The sequence below is a fragment of the Scomber scombrus genome, chromosome 10 (assembly GCF_963691925.1).
Source record: "Scomber scombrus chromosome 10, fScoSco1.1, whole genome shotgun sequence".
NCBI classification, from domain to species: domain Eukaryota; kingdom Metazoa; phylum Chordata; class Actinopteri; order Scombriformes; family Scombridae; genus Scomber; species Scomber scombrus.
In genome coordinates, this window is record NC_084979.1 from 10775937 (window position 1) to 10792121 (window position 16185).

At 39.3% G+C, this 16185-nt stretch overlaps 1 protein-coding gene across 1 annotated transcript in view; it reads right to left on the reverse strand.

The window, feature by feature from the left end:
* The window catches only part of sema3bl (sema domain, immunoglobulin domain (Ig), short basic domain, secreted, (semaphorin) 3bl), a 47624-nt gene extending 34945 nt beyond the window's left edge, over window positions 1–12679 (reverse strand). Inside the window, exons 1-4 of the mRNA XM_062426627.1 lie at window positions 12602–12679; window positions 12022–12079; window positions 10455–10615; window positions 1910–1966 (exon numbers count right to left, since the gene is read on the reverse strand). Of these exons, the coding sequence (XP_062282611.1) occupies window positions 1910–1966; window positions 10455–10615; window positions 12022–12079; window positions 12602–12679 (354 nt within the window). The remainder of the gene's footprint in view (window positions 1–1909; window positions 1967–10454; window positions 10616–12021; window positions 12080–12601) is intronic.
* Window positions 12680–16185: the final 3506 nt, after the last annotated feature.

Here is a 16185-nt window from a genome sequence, read left to right on the forward strand (position 1 = left end):
GACCTAATTTAACGATGTCTCAGTACATCAAAGAAATTACTTCATTACAAAATGTCTTCCTCTACCATCAATTATTTCTTACTTCCTCTTTTACTTTCCTCCTTTCTTTCATTAATTCCTCCACTCATTTCTCTCGGACCATTTAACAACTCAGCCTTGTGGCCAGTTGTGCTTTACTTCGTGAGTTATTTCTTCCCATTTTAAGATACTCTTGAAATCATCCCCACCTCATTACATCACCCTGTTTCTCCACAAAGTTGCTTCTTTAACCTCCTCCAGGCGATCATGCAGAAAGCTGAGTCAGCTCAACGCACTGGTACACTGTACTCCCATGTGTGTGTCATCCAGTTTATAATTCTGATATGTGGTTTGTTTCTGGACATCATTTGAGGTGGTTGCTTTTACTGAATATCCATTCTTTCAGTTTTCTTGTCATAAGCATACACATTAGCTGAGCACTCTCTTCCCTATGTTTGTTTCTCTTTTCTCATATTCTAGTCTTTTCCTATACTTTACACTTTCCTCCCTATTTCCCTTTATTTTTGTTCCTACCCTCTCCACATTCAATCCTACCTCCCATTCCTCCTTCACAAAACCAATAAAAGTCTTCACTTACAGCAGAAATACTCTCCTGAAAGCGTCCTCTGCCCCTGCAATTCTTCAGTAAGAAAGTCTGGTCGTATCCACCGCAACTTTAACATTTCATTAGGATTATTAAATTATCTTGACAGTGCTAGTAAGTTATAGACTTCATTAGAGACTAACTTTATTTGGCCACCAAGTCATTAAAAGTTGACTGTACCTTTTAGGAGATATGGGAGAGCAGACACTAGACTACCAGCTGCTGTAGGGTAGGAAACTGAAGTCAGCACAACATAACATGGCACTAAACAGTGTTAGTATGCCATTTAATGATGCTTTGTACAGCCTGAAGCATTTTGCACTCCCCGTCACATGTGCCATCTTGGGACTGAGGCTAACAAAAGGACCTTATGGTTCATGATCTCGTTTTTCAAACCTGTCGTCTTTCCTTAAATTAGAACTGGAAAAATGCAAGCATGAAAAGGAGGAAACAGGAGAAACAGTGATAGCAGAGCAGGGCAGAGACTGATGTGGAAACAATATTCAACTGGGGAGCAGCCTGAATCTCTGGAAGCCCAACAACCAACTTGCTTTGGAGGACAAAAGTGCCATAGAGAGAGCTGATTTTCTGCTTTTCACTGGACCCATTTGGTAAAAGGTGTAAGTCAACTTAGTCACCTCATTTAAAGAAAAAGCAGTGTCTGTTCACTTGTACTGTCAAAGGTCAGGTTACTGGCAACAGAAATGGGAAACCAAATGTACACAAAAAGACTCAGCTGGCAGAGTGAAAAGCTTAAATATTGGGCAGGCGTGCAGGACAAGCAAACAAATCCAAATATCAGCAGACTGGAAGGACATGGGCAACAGCGCAGGTTACAAGATACAAGTAGGAAACATACATGCAAGAATAACCAGCAAAGTGACATGGACAATCTTGAAAATACTGGTTGAAAAGTGTGCACTAATGGATGTACAATATATGCTGTATACTGATAGTGAATAAGGAGCAGTGGCTGGCTCAGGTGACCTTTCTATAACGGAAACTTGACAGAGCAGATACAGCGAGAGGAAAGATAAAGACGAAATTTTAGGTGAGGAAAGAATGCATATAAAGTGCATGGGGAGGCAACAGTCAGCACAAACAGATTTTTTGACAGAGCAAACTATGGCTAAGTATCGGAAACTAAAATGTTTCAAATTATGTATGACTGGAACACATAAAAACAGGAAGAAAAAGCAGAGAACCTGGAGACTCCTCACACATGGACAGTTTGCACATTGTTAGCTAACAGCTACAGCGAACATTTGTACAATATAAATCGTTTACCTGAGGTTCCTTCCCCATTTGAATGCAGTCGTCTTTGTTGCCAGGTGGCCAATAGATCTATGAAGGAAGATAGAGAGAGAAAGATGGATGAGAAGAGGAAAGAGAAACAACAGTGCAATGATTAATGACCTCATAACTTTAAGTAATGCAAATAACCACCTTATTCAGTCGTATTGCAAAATGTAATTGCTGTGTGGGAGCCACACACCCTTTATGTGACTGTAAATGCAATCAAAACAATTGTCAGCATGTGTCATTAAATTTGAATTATTATCCCTGCAAATTCTGTTTTATAGCAATTAGAAGCCAATTGAGCAGAGTGGATCTTTTGCATATGATGAAGGAAAAACTTTGGAATGATGAGCCCAAAACTTTAGGCTTTAACTTTTGGCTCAGAAAGCTGTAGCGCTGATTGAGACGTGACAGACACATTCATCATTTCGGACATGCTGAAGCTCATGCCAGGTCAGTTCACCCAAATTACGTCAAAACATATTTTCTCACTTACCTCTAATGGTATCTAGTCATGCAGATAATTTTTGTTTTATTTGCCCAGTTTTTGAGATAATCTGTCTCTGAGATTTCTGCCTCCAACCTTAAACAATGGAGGTGCTCAGGGGTACTCAGGGGTTACAGTGCCAACCATTAACTGCAACTTCCCCTCTGTAAGTCCAACCAGGGATCTTTGTTAAATCTTTCTTCCCTTATTTCTGGTCATCTCTTGGACACAAATCCCTTAAAATAAAAATTAATGTACCAGTTACTTTGGATAATGCAGTGACTTTACAGTTTTTATTGGAACTACTTTTTCCTGCAGCTGAAAACTGTTGACAGTGTCTTTGTGGACTGACCAAGAAAAACTGCATAGCTAGATAGTACTACAAGTAAGTGATGAAGTGATATTTCAAATAAATGATGCTTTTTGTCACTTTGTACTACCTTTGTACTACTTTGTACTGAAAATAGCATTCTTAAATTCGGAGGAACAGGCAGCAGGATTTTGCAATACAATAGAAAAAAGTGAAATCGTAATTAGACCACAGTGTAATTAAGATTGACTAGTCCATTAGATTAACCGTGTGCTTTCAGAACTACTTGCTCAATATCAATTAAAGTAACAGTCTTTATACAATGTTCACAGCAACAATAACATACAAAATTGAAACATAGGGAAACTTTTCAATACTATGAAAACTAGATGCTAATCTGCTAAATTATTGCTCTGTCCCCTCTAATTTCAAAACATGACCTTTGGCTATAGACAAGCAGCAAAGCTGCGCTCAGCTTAATCCTCAGTGTATCCATAGAAAACCATCTGGAGATTAAAAAAAAGAGAAAAGACAAACAAATAAAACCCTCTTCAGTTTCCAAGTTCTCACAGTATAGATCCAAGATTGTCTGATTATGAAAGTCCCAAAGTCTTCCTCTCATTCTGCCAATTCAATAAGAGGTCAATCTCAGATCGTCATGAATTACAATTTGGACCTGAAACAATGGGGCTAGTTTTCACCATACTGCTTTCTGCAAATGAAAAATGAAATCAAATTGCCACTGCAGAGGAAAGAGAAGTCTGTTCTTAGTATTGAGTTCAATGACGTGTGTAATGTTGTAGTTTCTTACAGACTACCAGAGGGTTTCTATCAGACAATAAGTCTTTGTCTGGTCCAGTAGCAAACTGCTTTGTTTTGGCTAACGGGGAGAATAGAAACCAGAGAGGAAAACAAATGTTCCTGACATGCATCACTATGTCTGATTGTGTTTAGTGTGTGAATGTATGTGTGCGTGTGTGTGTGTGTGTGTGTGTGTGTGTGTGTGTGTGTGTCGGGCTGCTCTGGTATCTACTGTATGGGATTGTTATAGAGTGTGTATGAATTTGACGTGATGAAGTGATAGAAACAAAAATGGACAATGTGAATTGAGTTTAAGAAACAAATGAATCTCTGTTTCTGCCTCTTTGGCTCAAAACTGAACCACATTCTCCTCTTTTGATTGTCACACTAAATTTCATATCACCAGTAAAAGTTCTAGACATATTTTATCTCCTGCGTTATGAACCCCAACTTTTCACAGCCAGCATGGTGGGTCACTGTAAATCAGGATGACTGAAACTTGGCTCAGACAGAATTGAAATTCTCTGACACACATTCAACTTCATTTAAAGGCCTGTACAGATAAAGGATGTGGCACTGACGTACTTTAACCACTGTAATATGCTTTAATATAGTGGAGTGCAAAAGAACAAAATCTCAGCCAACCAATCCCTAAAGTGAAGTTTACTAGTCTTTAAAATAAAATACAAACCATTTCAATGAAAATTCACAGTGTTAGATAAAATGTCAGATAGAATGTGAATCAAACTGAGAGGATGATGAAAAGTCAAACCAATCCAGTCCGGCAGCATACAGCCAAAAATCACTGCTGAAAATTAAAAAAAAGCAGAAAAATAAATCTGCTTAATGATTTGACAGCACTGTGGTTAGATTTTACACAAAAGTGTTTTACTTGCATTAGGGGGAATTTGCTAAATAGTAGTCGTATTCTGCCTAAGTTTACTTTTGAACTCTCTTTAATGTGATTATGTATGTTTTTAATATCTACAATATCAGAAAACCAACAATAAGAACATATTGAGTTGCACTTCACTTGATTAACCTGAACAGAAACAGTGTCACTGTGCCAACTTTACCATATTCCTACGGGGACTGTGGGAAATCACTCAATGTTTTACTTAATAGATAGAGATATTATGGGATTTAATAATAAGGGATGATAAGTGGGATACGATTTTTGTTTAGTATTTGTTTTTTGTTAGACACCACCTGATTGGAGGGTGTGTCTAACGCATAACCTGCTCTTTTCTAAAAAATGGCTTGCAATCGTGGGAATCCATTAGATTAAGTATGGCTGCTCTAAAACTTGGCTTGAAATGGTTTTGCTCTTTGGAACTGTTTCTTTTCCAGATGCTGGACTGATATGAATGTGTGCCTGGTGATAGGTGTCTCTCTCTCTCTCTCTCTCTCTCTCTCTCTCTCTCTCTCTCTCTCTCTCTCTCTCTCTCTCTCTCTCTCTCTCTCTCTCTCTCACACACACACACACACACACACGTACACACACACTCTGACCTATAGCACCCTGATAGCATGTCTGACTGATACTGATATACCATGAAATCAAGCCTTGCCTAAAACCTGGCTGGTAGTGGTCTGAGTCAGTATAATATTCCATCCAAGATTCTTGCTCCGCACGGTTTAGGATATATGGCTGATCTCCACCAGCCATCCATGTTTCTTCCTCTATTTATTCTCGGCACTTCATCACTGTGACTCAGCCTCTTCAAAGTGCTATTAAATTTTTAATCCACCCTCAAACATAATTTCCATTTGCTTTTTCTTTGCCCTTTGAACTTGGAACAGTGTTTAACTGTAAAGAAGTCTTTTCAGAGCTGGAAACAAGTGAGCTATGCAAAATGGTCACACACACACACACACACACACACACACACACACACACACACACACACACACACACACACACACACACACACACACACACACACAGCCTGTCCTTTAACTTCAAACTGAAACTGGTTATCATTTCGGACAATGAAACCACTATTGTCAATGAACAGCACCTTGAAAGGAGGAAGGAAAGGAGTTTTTCCAGAGACACAATGCTTGAGAAATAAGCTCAAATTATGAAAGAATGAGTCTTTCTACACATACTAGGTGCTAAACGACCTGGAATACATCAACAAACTCCAGTATACTATTGTCTTTTTGGCTAACATTATACCAAAAGAGGAATGAGAAATGTGATCTGGATTAGCCCCACTTGTTTTTAACAATACAGAAAAATAACTTTTATATGTTTGACAAGAGTCCCCTATGCCCTGTGGTCGTTGATGGCACAATAAAATACACTTTCCCTGTCAAATTATATTATGTTATTGTTTAAGTGCACTCAACTTTAACTTTTTGTAACTCTAAAAGCAGAAAAATATTTGGAACGACTGTATGTAGCCACATCATGTTGCAGCATGCTGATTTTAGCAATGTTTGTTGCTGTTTTATTGGAGATACAGTAGATAGAATGACGGGATGTAATTAACTTATTCTTGAACAAAGCAGGATGCAACAAGACTAGAATTACCTGATTTAAATATTGGATCACAATATTTAAAGAACCTTTACTCTCTTCAAGCCTCAAACAAACCCAAAGAAAAAAAAAAGTCCCAAGAGAGGAGGCTTAAATTACACCACAACCTCTGCTTTTATCAACATACTACTTTTTACGGTGCGTAGTGTATTCCTTGGAAGCCAAAGGGATTACTCTACAATAAAGCTGCACTATGCTGGGCCACAAGCCATCTCTAAAATCACCAAGAAAGCACAGCAACACAAGATACACTGTACGTAAACCCATTTTCTGAACATGCTGAAACTTATGACAAAGTCTTTAAAAGGTGCCAACCACATTTTCAGGCCAAAAAAAAAAACACCCCACCAAGAACAAACAATAATGTTTTATATAAAATAATCAAAGATGGTATATCTGATACCAGTCATATCTGTTTATCTTTTAGTAATGAGAAAGTGGAATATTGATTCCATCATGTGAAACATTTACATAAACTAAATCAGTATTTGTTTTAGTTTTTTCCTGGGTAATCATCACTAAAGAAGTGTTCCAATTCCCAGATTTGATTCAGTAGGAACTGGATCTAGTTTAAGACCTAGGCAGAAACCCGTTGGACTCACTGATTTAAAGCAGTCTGACTTGTTTTCAACCAAACCCTTGTGTTAAGAATAACACCTAGCTCCAATTTCCAATTTTACTACACTGTTAGTCACATTTATAGTGGAAAGGGTGGCAGATTGACTTTTATGCCAAGCAGATATTGTAAGCTGAGGTCGACAGAGTTTGACCTGGAAAATTACAATCTGGTGCAGCAGTGGTTTGCAACTTCTTTCTAGTAATTTAACTTCAACAGTTTCCCATTAAGTCTACATATTTTATCAGATGCACCAAAACAAGTAGACATTCTACAAAGAATAAGGATGGATCAAAAAGTAATTTGGCTGATAATGATTTATTTTCTTATTTGTAATTTATAGACATACAAGATTTTCCTTAAAACAAAACAATGTGTAGACTCATCCAAAAAAAAAAAGCCCTCAATCATCATTAATGACCCACTAGAAGTGTGAGGTGGTTTATATATCTACAGAGACCCTGAGACCCTTTTGCTGTGTTTGGGTCATTTCTGGGCATCAACCTTTGGGCAGTGAGTGTTTAGCCTCAAGCCAATAACAGCATATAGGGTGTGAGGTTTAGACTCATAGCGTAGTGACCAGGTTACATCTGTGTCTCCGTCTCTCTCCTCTACTCCACTCTCGTCTCAGGGTGGGGCTGAGCTCCACACACACAGAGCAGAGAGGCATGGACAGGATGAAGGTCTGCATTCAAACAAAATCCAGCCATGCAGAACCTTCCCACAGGGTTGTGAGGAGGTGCGGGCGTGTTTATTTCTACTTTAAGATGCCATGAAACCACCATGAAACAATCAGAAAATAAGGTTTTATTCTGTTTTCGTCAGTGCTGCTCGTTCTCTTCATTCTCTCTCTAGCTTGCTCTCTCTTTCTCAGCTCGCTCTGGTCGAGCAGCGGAGGAGAGACCAACTTTGAATGCTGGGTTTAAAAATATTATACCAACAAATCCTGCATAGTACACCTTGAAGTAGAAATGTTTCAGTCACATCATAACATTATTTTTCAGGCTTAAATTATTTTCATTATCTTTAATATTCTTCAAGGTGTTTTACAAAGATGACTTTCGACCCAAACAAGCACACCATCTTCACAAAATAAGTTGAAAGGAACAGGTCAGCATTTAGCAAAATACAGTTATTCACTTTTGTTTTTCGAAAGGGACACAACATGATTGATACAATCTTGTTGGTGCATTAAGTACAGAACTGGAGCAGAGGCAGAGTTAGCTTAGATTAGCATAAAATCTGGAAGCAGGGAAACAGTTAGCCTGGCTCTATACAAAAAATTACCTTCAAAGTTCACTAATTATGTGTTGTATGTATTATTTTGTTCAAATGCACTAACAGAAAAAAAATAAATAAGAGACATTGGAAATAGGCAAAACATAATTCTTTTTCAATAAACTCTCAGAAAGAAAGCAACTATACATATTTCCCAAAATGCTGAACTACTCCTTTAATGTCAGAAAGATACAATGTTTTACAAAATGATGCAGGGTTCAGTTTACGAGACCGACAAGTTTTCATCATCAATGCAGGTTGTCATAGCAGCATTGCTTTAACGTCAACGTGTTGTGCTTAAGTGATAATCCCTTATGTGAAAGGAATCATTGTGAATTCAGTCATTTTGGGTGTTTTTTTATTCTTCTTTTTCTCTGTCTTTCAGTACTGGTTTATGAAGTATTTGGCAGATGTGTTTCGTCTTGTAAAGCTTTGTTTCATTGACCTGGCATCACAGAGAGATTTCACAATGGATGCCTTTGATAGATGCATTGGGCATTAAACCTCAGCGTTCAGAAAACTAAAATATCAGTGAGCTTCATGTGTGATCAGCAGCCAAGACGGAGAGCAGTGAGAGGAGGCTGAGAGAGGGATGTAGGGGAATTAAAGGGTGGATAAGGTGGGCGACATCTGGCTGTCTGTGTACTTAAATTCCCAGTTCCCCCATTCACTCTGTCTTTGACCCATGAGCACACACACACACACACACACACACACATACACACTCTGCTGCTCCTAAAGTGGTGAAGCACATCAGGGATTTCTGCTTTAGTGAGAGAGATATTTTTATTCTGTGCTTACTTGAAACCCGTTTAATGAAACACAGAGTATACTGTGCACCCTCCTGCAAAGTAATATCTGAATAAATATATGCTGCATATTTTCCCAGCACTATTCTTCAACAGATACACATGTAGATGAAATGAAATCTCGTTTTCATTTAAACTCACTCATTTCCCTGTAGTCAAAGCCTTCCAATAAAAACTCCCAAAAAGCTCATAAGATATAACTCAAAAGGTATAACTCCCTAACTCCACAAATCACAGCAAAACTCATATCTATGTCTTCTCTTGCACTGAATAAATTACATAAGATATAAATTCCACTCTGATAAGAGACACGCATTTTTCCATGATTGTTAATATCTGGTCTTCTTGACTTAAACCATTGTCGATATCGCCCCAAAATAAATTAACTTTATTTCAACAGATAGGTTTCAAAATCAAAAATCCAATCTTTTTGCAGATTAAGGAAAACAGACCTAGAACGACGGCATTCTTTTTGCTACTTATCTCTCTCTCTCTCTCTCTCTGTCAGCAGACTCTTGGTGTGTGATGACAGAGTAAATCGGGGGCTGTATTCACAAAGCATCCGAACACAATGTCAGCACAGGGTGTGCAGTGAATGCAGCATGTCAGCAGAGCAGCAGCAGCAGCAGCAGCTTCGCTCCTCTGGCAGGATGCATTCATGCACTGTGTAAGTCGCTGTGAGTGTAAGTCACACACGGGTCAGCCCCACTCCTCTTAACCTAGAAGTTTTTCTCTATTCTTAGTAAAAGTTGCTCTCAGGTTTATGAATAGCTCTTAGCAGAAAACAGCTCTTAGGAGAAAACTCTTTGGAACTTTTAACACCACTTAGGAGGACTCCTAGTGGTAAAATAAGATCCTCTGCAAATATGGCCCCTGACTTCAGGGTCATTATTCAGCTCTCATTTTTCTCCGGCGAGCGACTGTAACTCTCACTGCAAAAAAGCTGTGTTTGACAAGCTTGAATGACAAATGAATGTTCATATTAAAGGTGAGCTAGACTTTTTTTTAAAGGTGCACTTTTACAGGTGTTCCTGCAGCGGGAAGGGCATGAAATCGTACAGTACTTAATGTGATTGATGAGGTTAAGGTTAGAAGGAGCCTATTTACACAACAAGAGAGGTAAAGCAGAGCTGAAAATAACACTGATGCTATACATCCTACTGAAACTGTGCTTGTTTATTCACACGTTTTAAAGACATTTCTAAATATACTTAATTCAGTAAATGATTGGTCCAGAGTTGCAGATTTATCCCAGAAACAGGTGTTTGATCAATGCTGTTTATTTTACCAAAAATTAAGTTTTCTTCAAGCTTTCTAAAAATATTATCATCACTGTCTTCGGATACTGTTTCAGTGATGATGCATTGGCAGTTATACAATAAAATGGTTGTTCAGGTTTGAGTCACCATGTTTATGTTTAATTTATGACAGAGTGTTACAACAGATGTTCCGCAAAGGGGGAATCTGGAAAACCTGAAAATCCTCTTCATGTTATACATCATCTTTTATAGATTAGAACCACTTGCAGAGTTACTGCAACTTAAAACAAAAATTGAATAACAAATGTTGACTGTACATTAACAAACCTTTTACAATACATCAATCATTAGAGCAGAACAAAACTCTTGAAAATACCATTAATAAAATAACTTAAAGTGATTAAAGCTATTGTCTTTATTGACCTCACCTCTTTGGACTCGCTGCTGGTGGGTCCCAGCATGAGAGAATACAGGACATCTTTCCCTCCTAGGAAGAGGCGGTCACGGTACTCATCCAGGAACATGGCAGTAAGAGAGAGCTGGCCCTGATGACCGTTGAAGATAGATGACCTGTTGGTTGCAAGCAGGTCTGTAAAGAGAGGAAAGAAAAGGATGAGTATTTGTGGGATGATGTGGAGAGGAAAGTAGGAGAGATAATGATGCAGCGGTGGAGGACTTTTCACACTTTTTAGAAGATTCAAATACATTCCTGCGAAGTAATAAAGCATACCATCGCAGCTGGAATAAAAAATTAAAGACACTACACACGAGGATTAAATAACAGGTAAAACTTAACTGCACACAGCAGAAGAAGACAAATAAAACAGATTAAAGAGAAAAGAACAACTTAATGGAATATCATTAAAAGCTCATTTACATCATTAAAGAGATTACCCACATTTGCTCAGGCCCATGATCAAAGCCCTGAGTGAGTTTGTTTCAAATTTCTTAGAAGTCAGGAAAGTTTTGTGAGAATATTTCGGAGTGCTAATCAGCCTTGATTCTTGCAGCTGCACCTGCTTGTTACTGTATCCTTTTATTTCACCCAACTCCCGACTCTACTACTGCTTTCACCTTAGAATTGGACAGTAAAACTTTGCTTGCACACTGTGGTGACAGATGAACAATATGCTCCTTTTACAATTGTATATAAAACACTTTATTGTCTTTATCCCTGCGCTGCGCAGCAAGTGGCATCCCTCATACTCTGCTGCTTGTATTTATAGCAGCAAGGAAACAGCAGGATGTTCTCAAGTAATCAAACACACGTGTGACTAATAAGACTGATAATGGCTTCAGCCTCTTTCTGTGCGTCAGAGCCCTCCTTTTGTGTTAGCTCAGTGAACACATCTAGTACAGTGGGCTCCATAAGTTTCCTGTGTTTGTTTCCTGAATAAGTAGCTTCCTGTCTGTCAGATTGGTTCGATAGAGGTTGATCTCACCATTTAGCAGGCAGAATGTCGATCAGATTGAACAAGGAGGCATTAAGTTGCAGCAATGAGAGGATTCATACCATATTCATCGCCTTCTTAATGGAAATGAATAAGTAGAGACATTTTGATCATCACTAAAATCACTCAGTACTACAAGATTCCTGAGTTTCTCGTGGGAATCCAGATGTAAGACTGCCCTCTGTTTCACTGTATTGTCTCTAAACATGCTCCTGTTGCTGCTGTCGGCAAATCATTCCTGAACATTAAAGGATGTTTCCCTGAGTACCAACCGACCACTGAGTCTCAGAACAAGAAATATTTATACTAACACACATTGGTTGGGTTAGTGTTTTTCATCTGTAACTGTAGGCGGCCAAAGCTGGCAATAATTCATACTGCTAAATGTCAAAAATGTCACATTGAGCTAACCATTTAAATCTAGTCATGATGATAAGTTATGTTAAGTTTGCCACGTGCCTGACTTTATGAGGGCACATATACACATGATATACGCTCTCTTCAGTGGACGAGCAGGAGTCCGTCTGTACACACCAGGCTGCACCTGGCTCTCCTCTCTGATCTGGCAGCAGCTTCAAAGTCAAAAGGTTGATGCAACGACTCTGCAGGAGTAGTAGAGAACGGGTTGAATTTAAGTTCAGCTAGACGTGGGGTGTCTCCTCTACCCACACACGCACACACACACACACTGTGTATACAGCATGCACAAGTACATAAACCTTAAGCCTGCTGCTTCTCAGCTGTTTCACCTCCCACAGCTTCAAAAATATTTAACTTTCTCACACAAACACCTTTTATTTCTGCATCTCTTTCTCTGTCTTTCCCATTCTGTCTCTTCTTTATCACCTTGCATCTCTCTCTTTTGTGTCTCTAGGTGAAGAGATGAGGAGAGAAATATGTGTGAGTAGGCGTCACTGATATGCCAAATCCTCTGCGGAGGAGTCCTTTGGCTGAATCGGCTTTCCGTCTATCTCTCATCACTCGTCTGTCACACTCGTTTTTCCTATCTCTCTTTTTCACACGGCCCAACACACACACATACACACACAAAGTGAGAAAGTTGCCTCAGTCACTCGCCACTCAGCGAGGGTATTGACTGAGTGATGCATAAGGGCCCCATGTACCAGTGACACCTTGTCCATCAGGGAGGCCTTGCAGACAAACACCAACACAGCTGACCTGTTTTTACAAGAAATCTCCATTTCTCGAACTCCTAAGTGTCCACAAACACCTGCATACTCTACACAATTGCTGCTAAAAAGTTTTTGTTTTTATAGATTAGATTTGTCAAAGTCCAATTAACCCAAAAACATTAAAATTACATAATATAAAACAGAGAAGCAGCACATTTTCACATTTAAGAAACTGGAAGCAGAGAATATTTGGGACTAATGCCTCATAAATGATTGTAATGATTATCAATTATTCATTTTCTGTTAGTCGAAAATATATTTTCTTTTGAGTTTAGTCATCATTTCATCATTACTACACACACACACACACACACACACACACACACACACACACACACACACACACACACACACACACACACACACACACGAAGATGTCACTCTTTACCTTTATTCCAGTTTAGCTTCTTTGCCTGCAGGCATTCACACACATACGCACATCCAAAGAGCCTCACCCTTACGCTCATTACCAGTGCAGAAGAAAGTTTTACAGTGAGGGGAGTTAACTTTTAACGGTTTAACACTCTATCATGTTTCATATATATTAACTAATAGGGTCTTTACAGCAGCCAAATCAATAACAGGATGAACAGACAACTCTGGTGAAAAACTGTCCTCCGCTGAGGCCAACCAATGTCAAACCCTGTTAAATGATGTTAAAAAAAATCTTGTGAAGACAGTGATGAGGGGAGAGCTTTCTTAAGAAACACTGGATATAAAAGTTTCAAGCTGCTGGCAAGAGAATATGGGAGATATAAAAGCAGCAAGACATCAGCGATGTAGTGCAGGAATACAGGGAGTTAGAGAAAATTATAGAAAGAAAGATAAAGTTGGAGAGGGAAGGGAGGCTTTGTGGCTTTTTTGGCTGGCAAGAGTTAGAGAATGATGAGTAGTAAGACAGACGTGCAGAGAAATCCACAAGACAGAGAGAAAATGTAGTGATGCATGATAGATTTATTGAGACTGGCAGCATAAGCAGAAGAGACTGTTTCACATTACTGAGAATTGTGCCATTATATGATACGCATTTTCATACCAAATGTTCTCTTCATAGAGATATTTTAAAATGTTTGGCAATTGTTTGATGAAAAGTAGATAGTGTTACCATATTTACACAGCATATATGAAACGATTTAAGTACATTTGCAGATTTAACACCTGCACTGATACCAACAGACCAGTTGAAGCCAGATATTTCAGCAGGAAGCTCTAATCTGTGCTTTCATGACACCGTTTATCAGAACAACATGCAGGCGGCTCTACACGTCTTCAGCTGATGACTGTCTGTCTCCACATGTTGAACCTTTTCCACGCAGCTCTGAGCCCTGAGATGACCTCCGTTTGGCGAATGACAAGAATGACAAGAGACCGTGTGGTGAGAAGAACATGTGTGCAGTGTTTGTGAACTTTCACAGATACTGTAGGTGTAGGGTCGAGATTTAATGTTCACAGCACACTTCTTTGTTTTGACAGGGAAGATTGTGGAAGATGGATACTGTCTGGGACTATGGTAGAGCTTTCACATATTTGTAAGCCCTGTGTATTTAAATATGAGGATTTACTAAGACTTTTAAACCCCTGATAACTGAGGTACAGTAGATTTGCCACATTCTGGCAAAAGTCACAAATATGTGAATTAACAACATTTTCTCATTATTTAGAGAGAGAACGAAAGTCAGCCAGCATTACATTTCTAGTAACTTTGCTGCAGGGACCTATATATATCCTCCAAGTGGCAGGCACAAAAACGAAAGGTGCAGAGCTTGGTGTGAATTTAGGCACAAACCTATCGTGGGTTTAAAACAGGCACTCTGGCACTCAGAGCAAAAGGAGCCGGGGGAACTGATCAGAATTTTAAATTTTCTGTGTCTTTGTCAGTGATCAGCTACTCAGCATGTATATTATCACAAGTCTTTCCCATGTGGTATATGCTACACTGTGCAGGAGTGTCTCAGTGCATTTTACAAGTTGTTATATCATTTATAATCTGTCTCACACAACATTTTCTGAAATCTAGTTTCCTGAGCTTTCATCATTAAATCATCGGAGCACAGGCTTGTTTGATGTCTCTTTCTCTTGTTGAGTTCAACCTTTGCATCTCACTAATCACTCACATGTATACATAAATCTCCATCAAATAGCAGCAAAAATATAAGCACATGTATACCACAGTCACACACACACACACACACACACACACACACACACACACACACACACACACACACACACACACACACACACACACACACACACAAACAGAAGGGAAAGGTGAGCTAACAGCTTCCATCTGTAGCTTGTTATCACTCCGGCAGCTCATCGCCTCAAATGTGGAAACCACACCACTGTCTCACGTCTCACCATCCTTTCTCCTGCTGTCTATCCATCTTCACCCCCTTTCCATCTATCCATTTAACCTCGCTCTACACTTCATCATGCTCCGTCTCTTCTGTCTATCCACCTCCAACTTCCTCTCTGGTTTTATTTTCTTTTTCTTGAAGTCGCTTTTAAATATGTCTTCAATTTCATCCCTCATGTCTGCCCATCAGTCTCCCTGTCTCTCTCGCCTTTGCTACTAGATTTGTCTCTCGTCTCTCTTTTTATCCATCTTGTGTCTTAAGAGCCTATCCATCGGCAAAATTACTCACAGCATCCATAGGGAAACTTCTACATCTGTCTCCAATGTGTCTTATTACCCTAAAGGCAGCCAGCCAATGCTGCATTGACAAACAGCAGCCGTGCCAAACCAAAGCGACACACAAAAGAGCATCTGGTTTCACTGTACGTGTCAAATATCAGCTATCGCAACACACACCATCAGCCACTACAAAGATATGTGCACAATTATTTATTCTGGGATTTGTTTACATTGTCAGTGTTCAGCTTAGTCGGGCCGGGGCATGCCCTGGTGTCTGTCAAACACGAGCACTTTGCAATCTCAGTCACTGCTGCTGCTGCTGCAAGACCATTTCCATATTTGCTATTTTTGATTGATTTGGAGGCTTGCATGGTTCTTTCATCACCCAAAGACCAATGCATTTTAATCAAATCTCTGATAAAAGATAAGACAGAGGAAAGACGCAGTATAATGAAAGTGAAGTCAGTATTAGCGGATGAATATTTTATGTTAATAATGCTCCCAACTACAACTGGAGTAATGAAATGTTTTGTTACAGCAACATTTGATTAGAAAAAGCATTTTTTCCTCCTGATATTCAAAGACCTTTTGTATGGAGATTGATCATTCTCTATTTGTCTGCATGGGTTTCCACCTGGTGTTCTGGTCTCCTTTGATGGTCCAAAGACTTTGAGAGCGTTTTCAGACCAGCGCTGTTTAGTCTGGTTGAATCAGGTGATTTGTTTGGGAAGGTCTGAACACAGCATATGTATTCGGGTGTGAACAAAAACCCCTATGAGACCCTTTGAGGGTCTGACTGATCCCCGGACAAACAGTGGAGCGATTCGTTTGCCGTGGGATCATTGGGAACGTCAGACCTTGAGACCCAACTACAAAG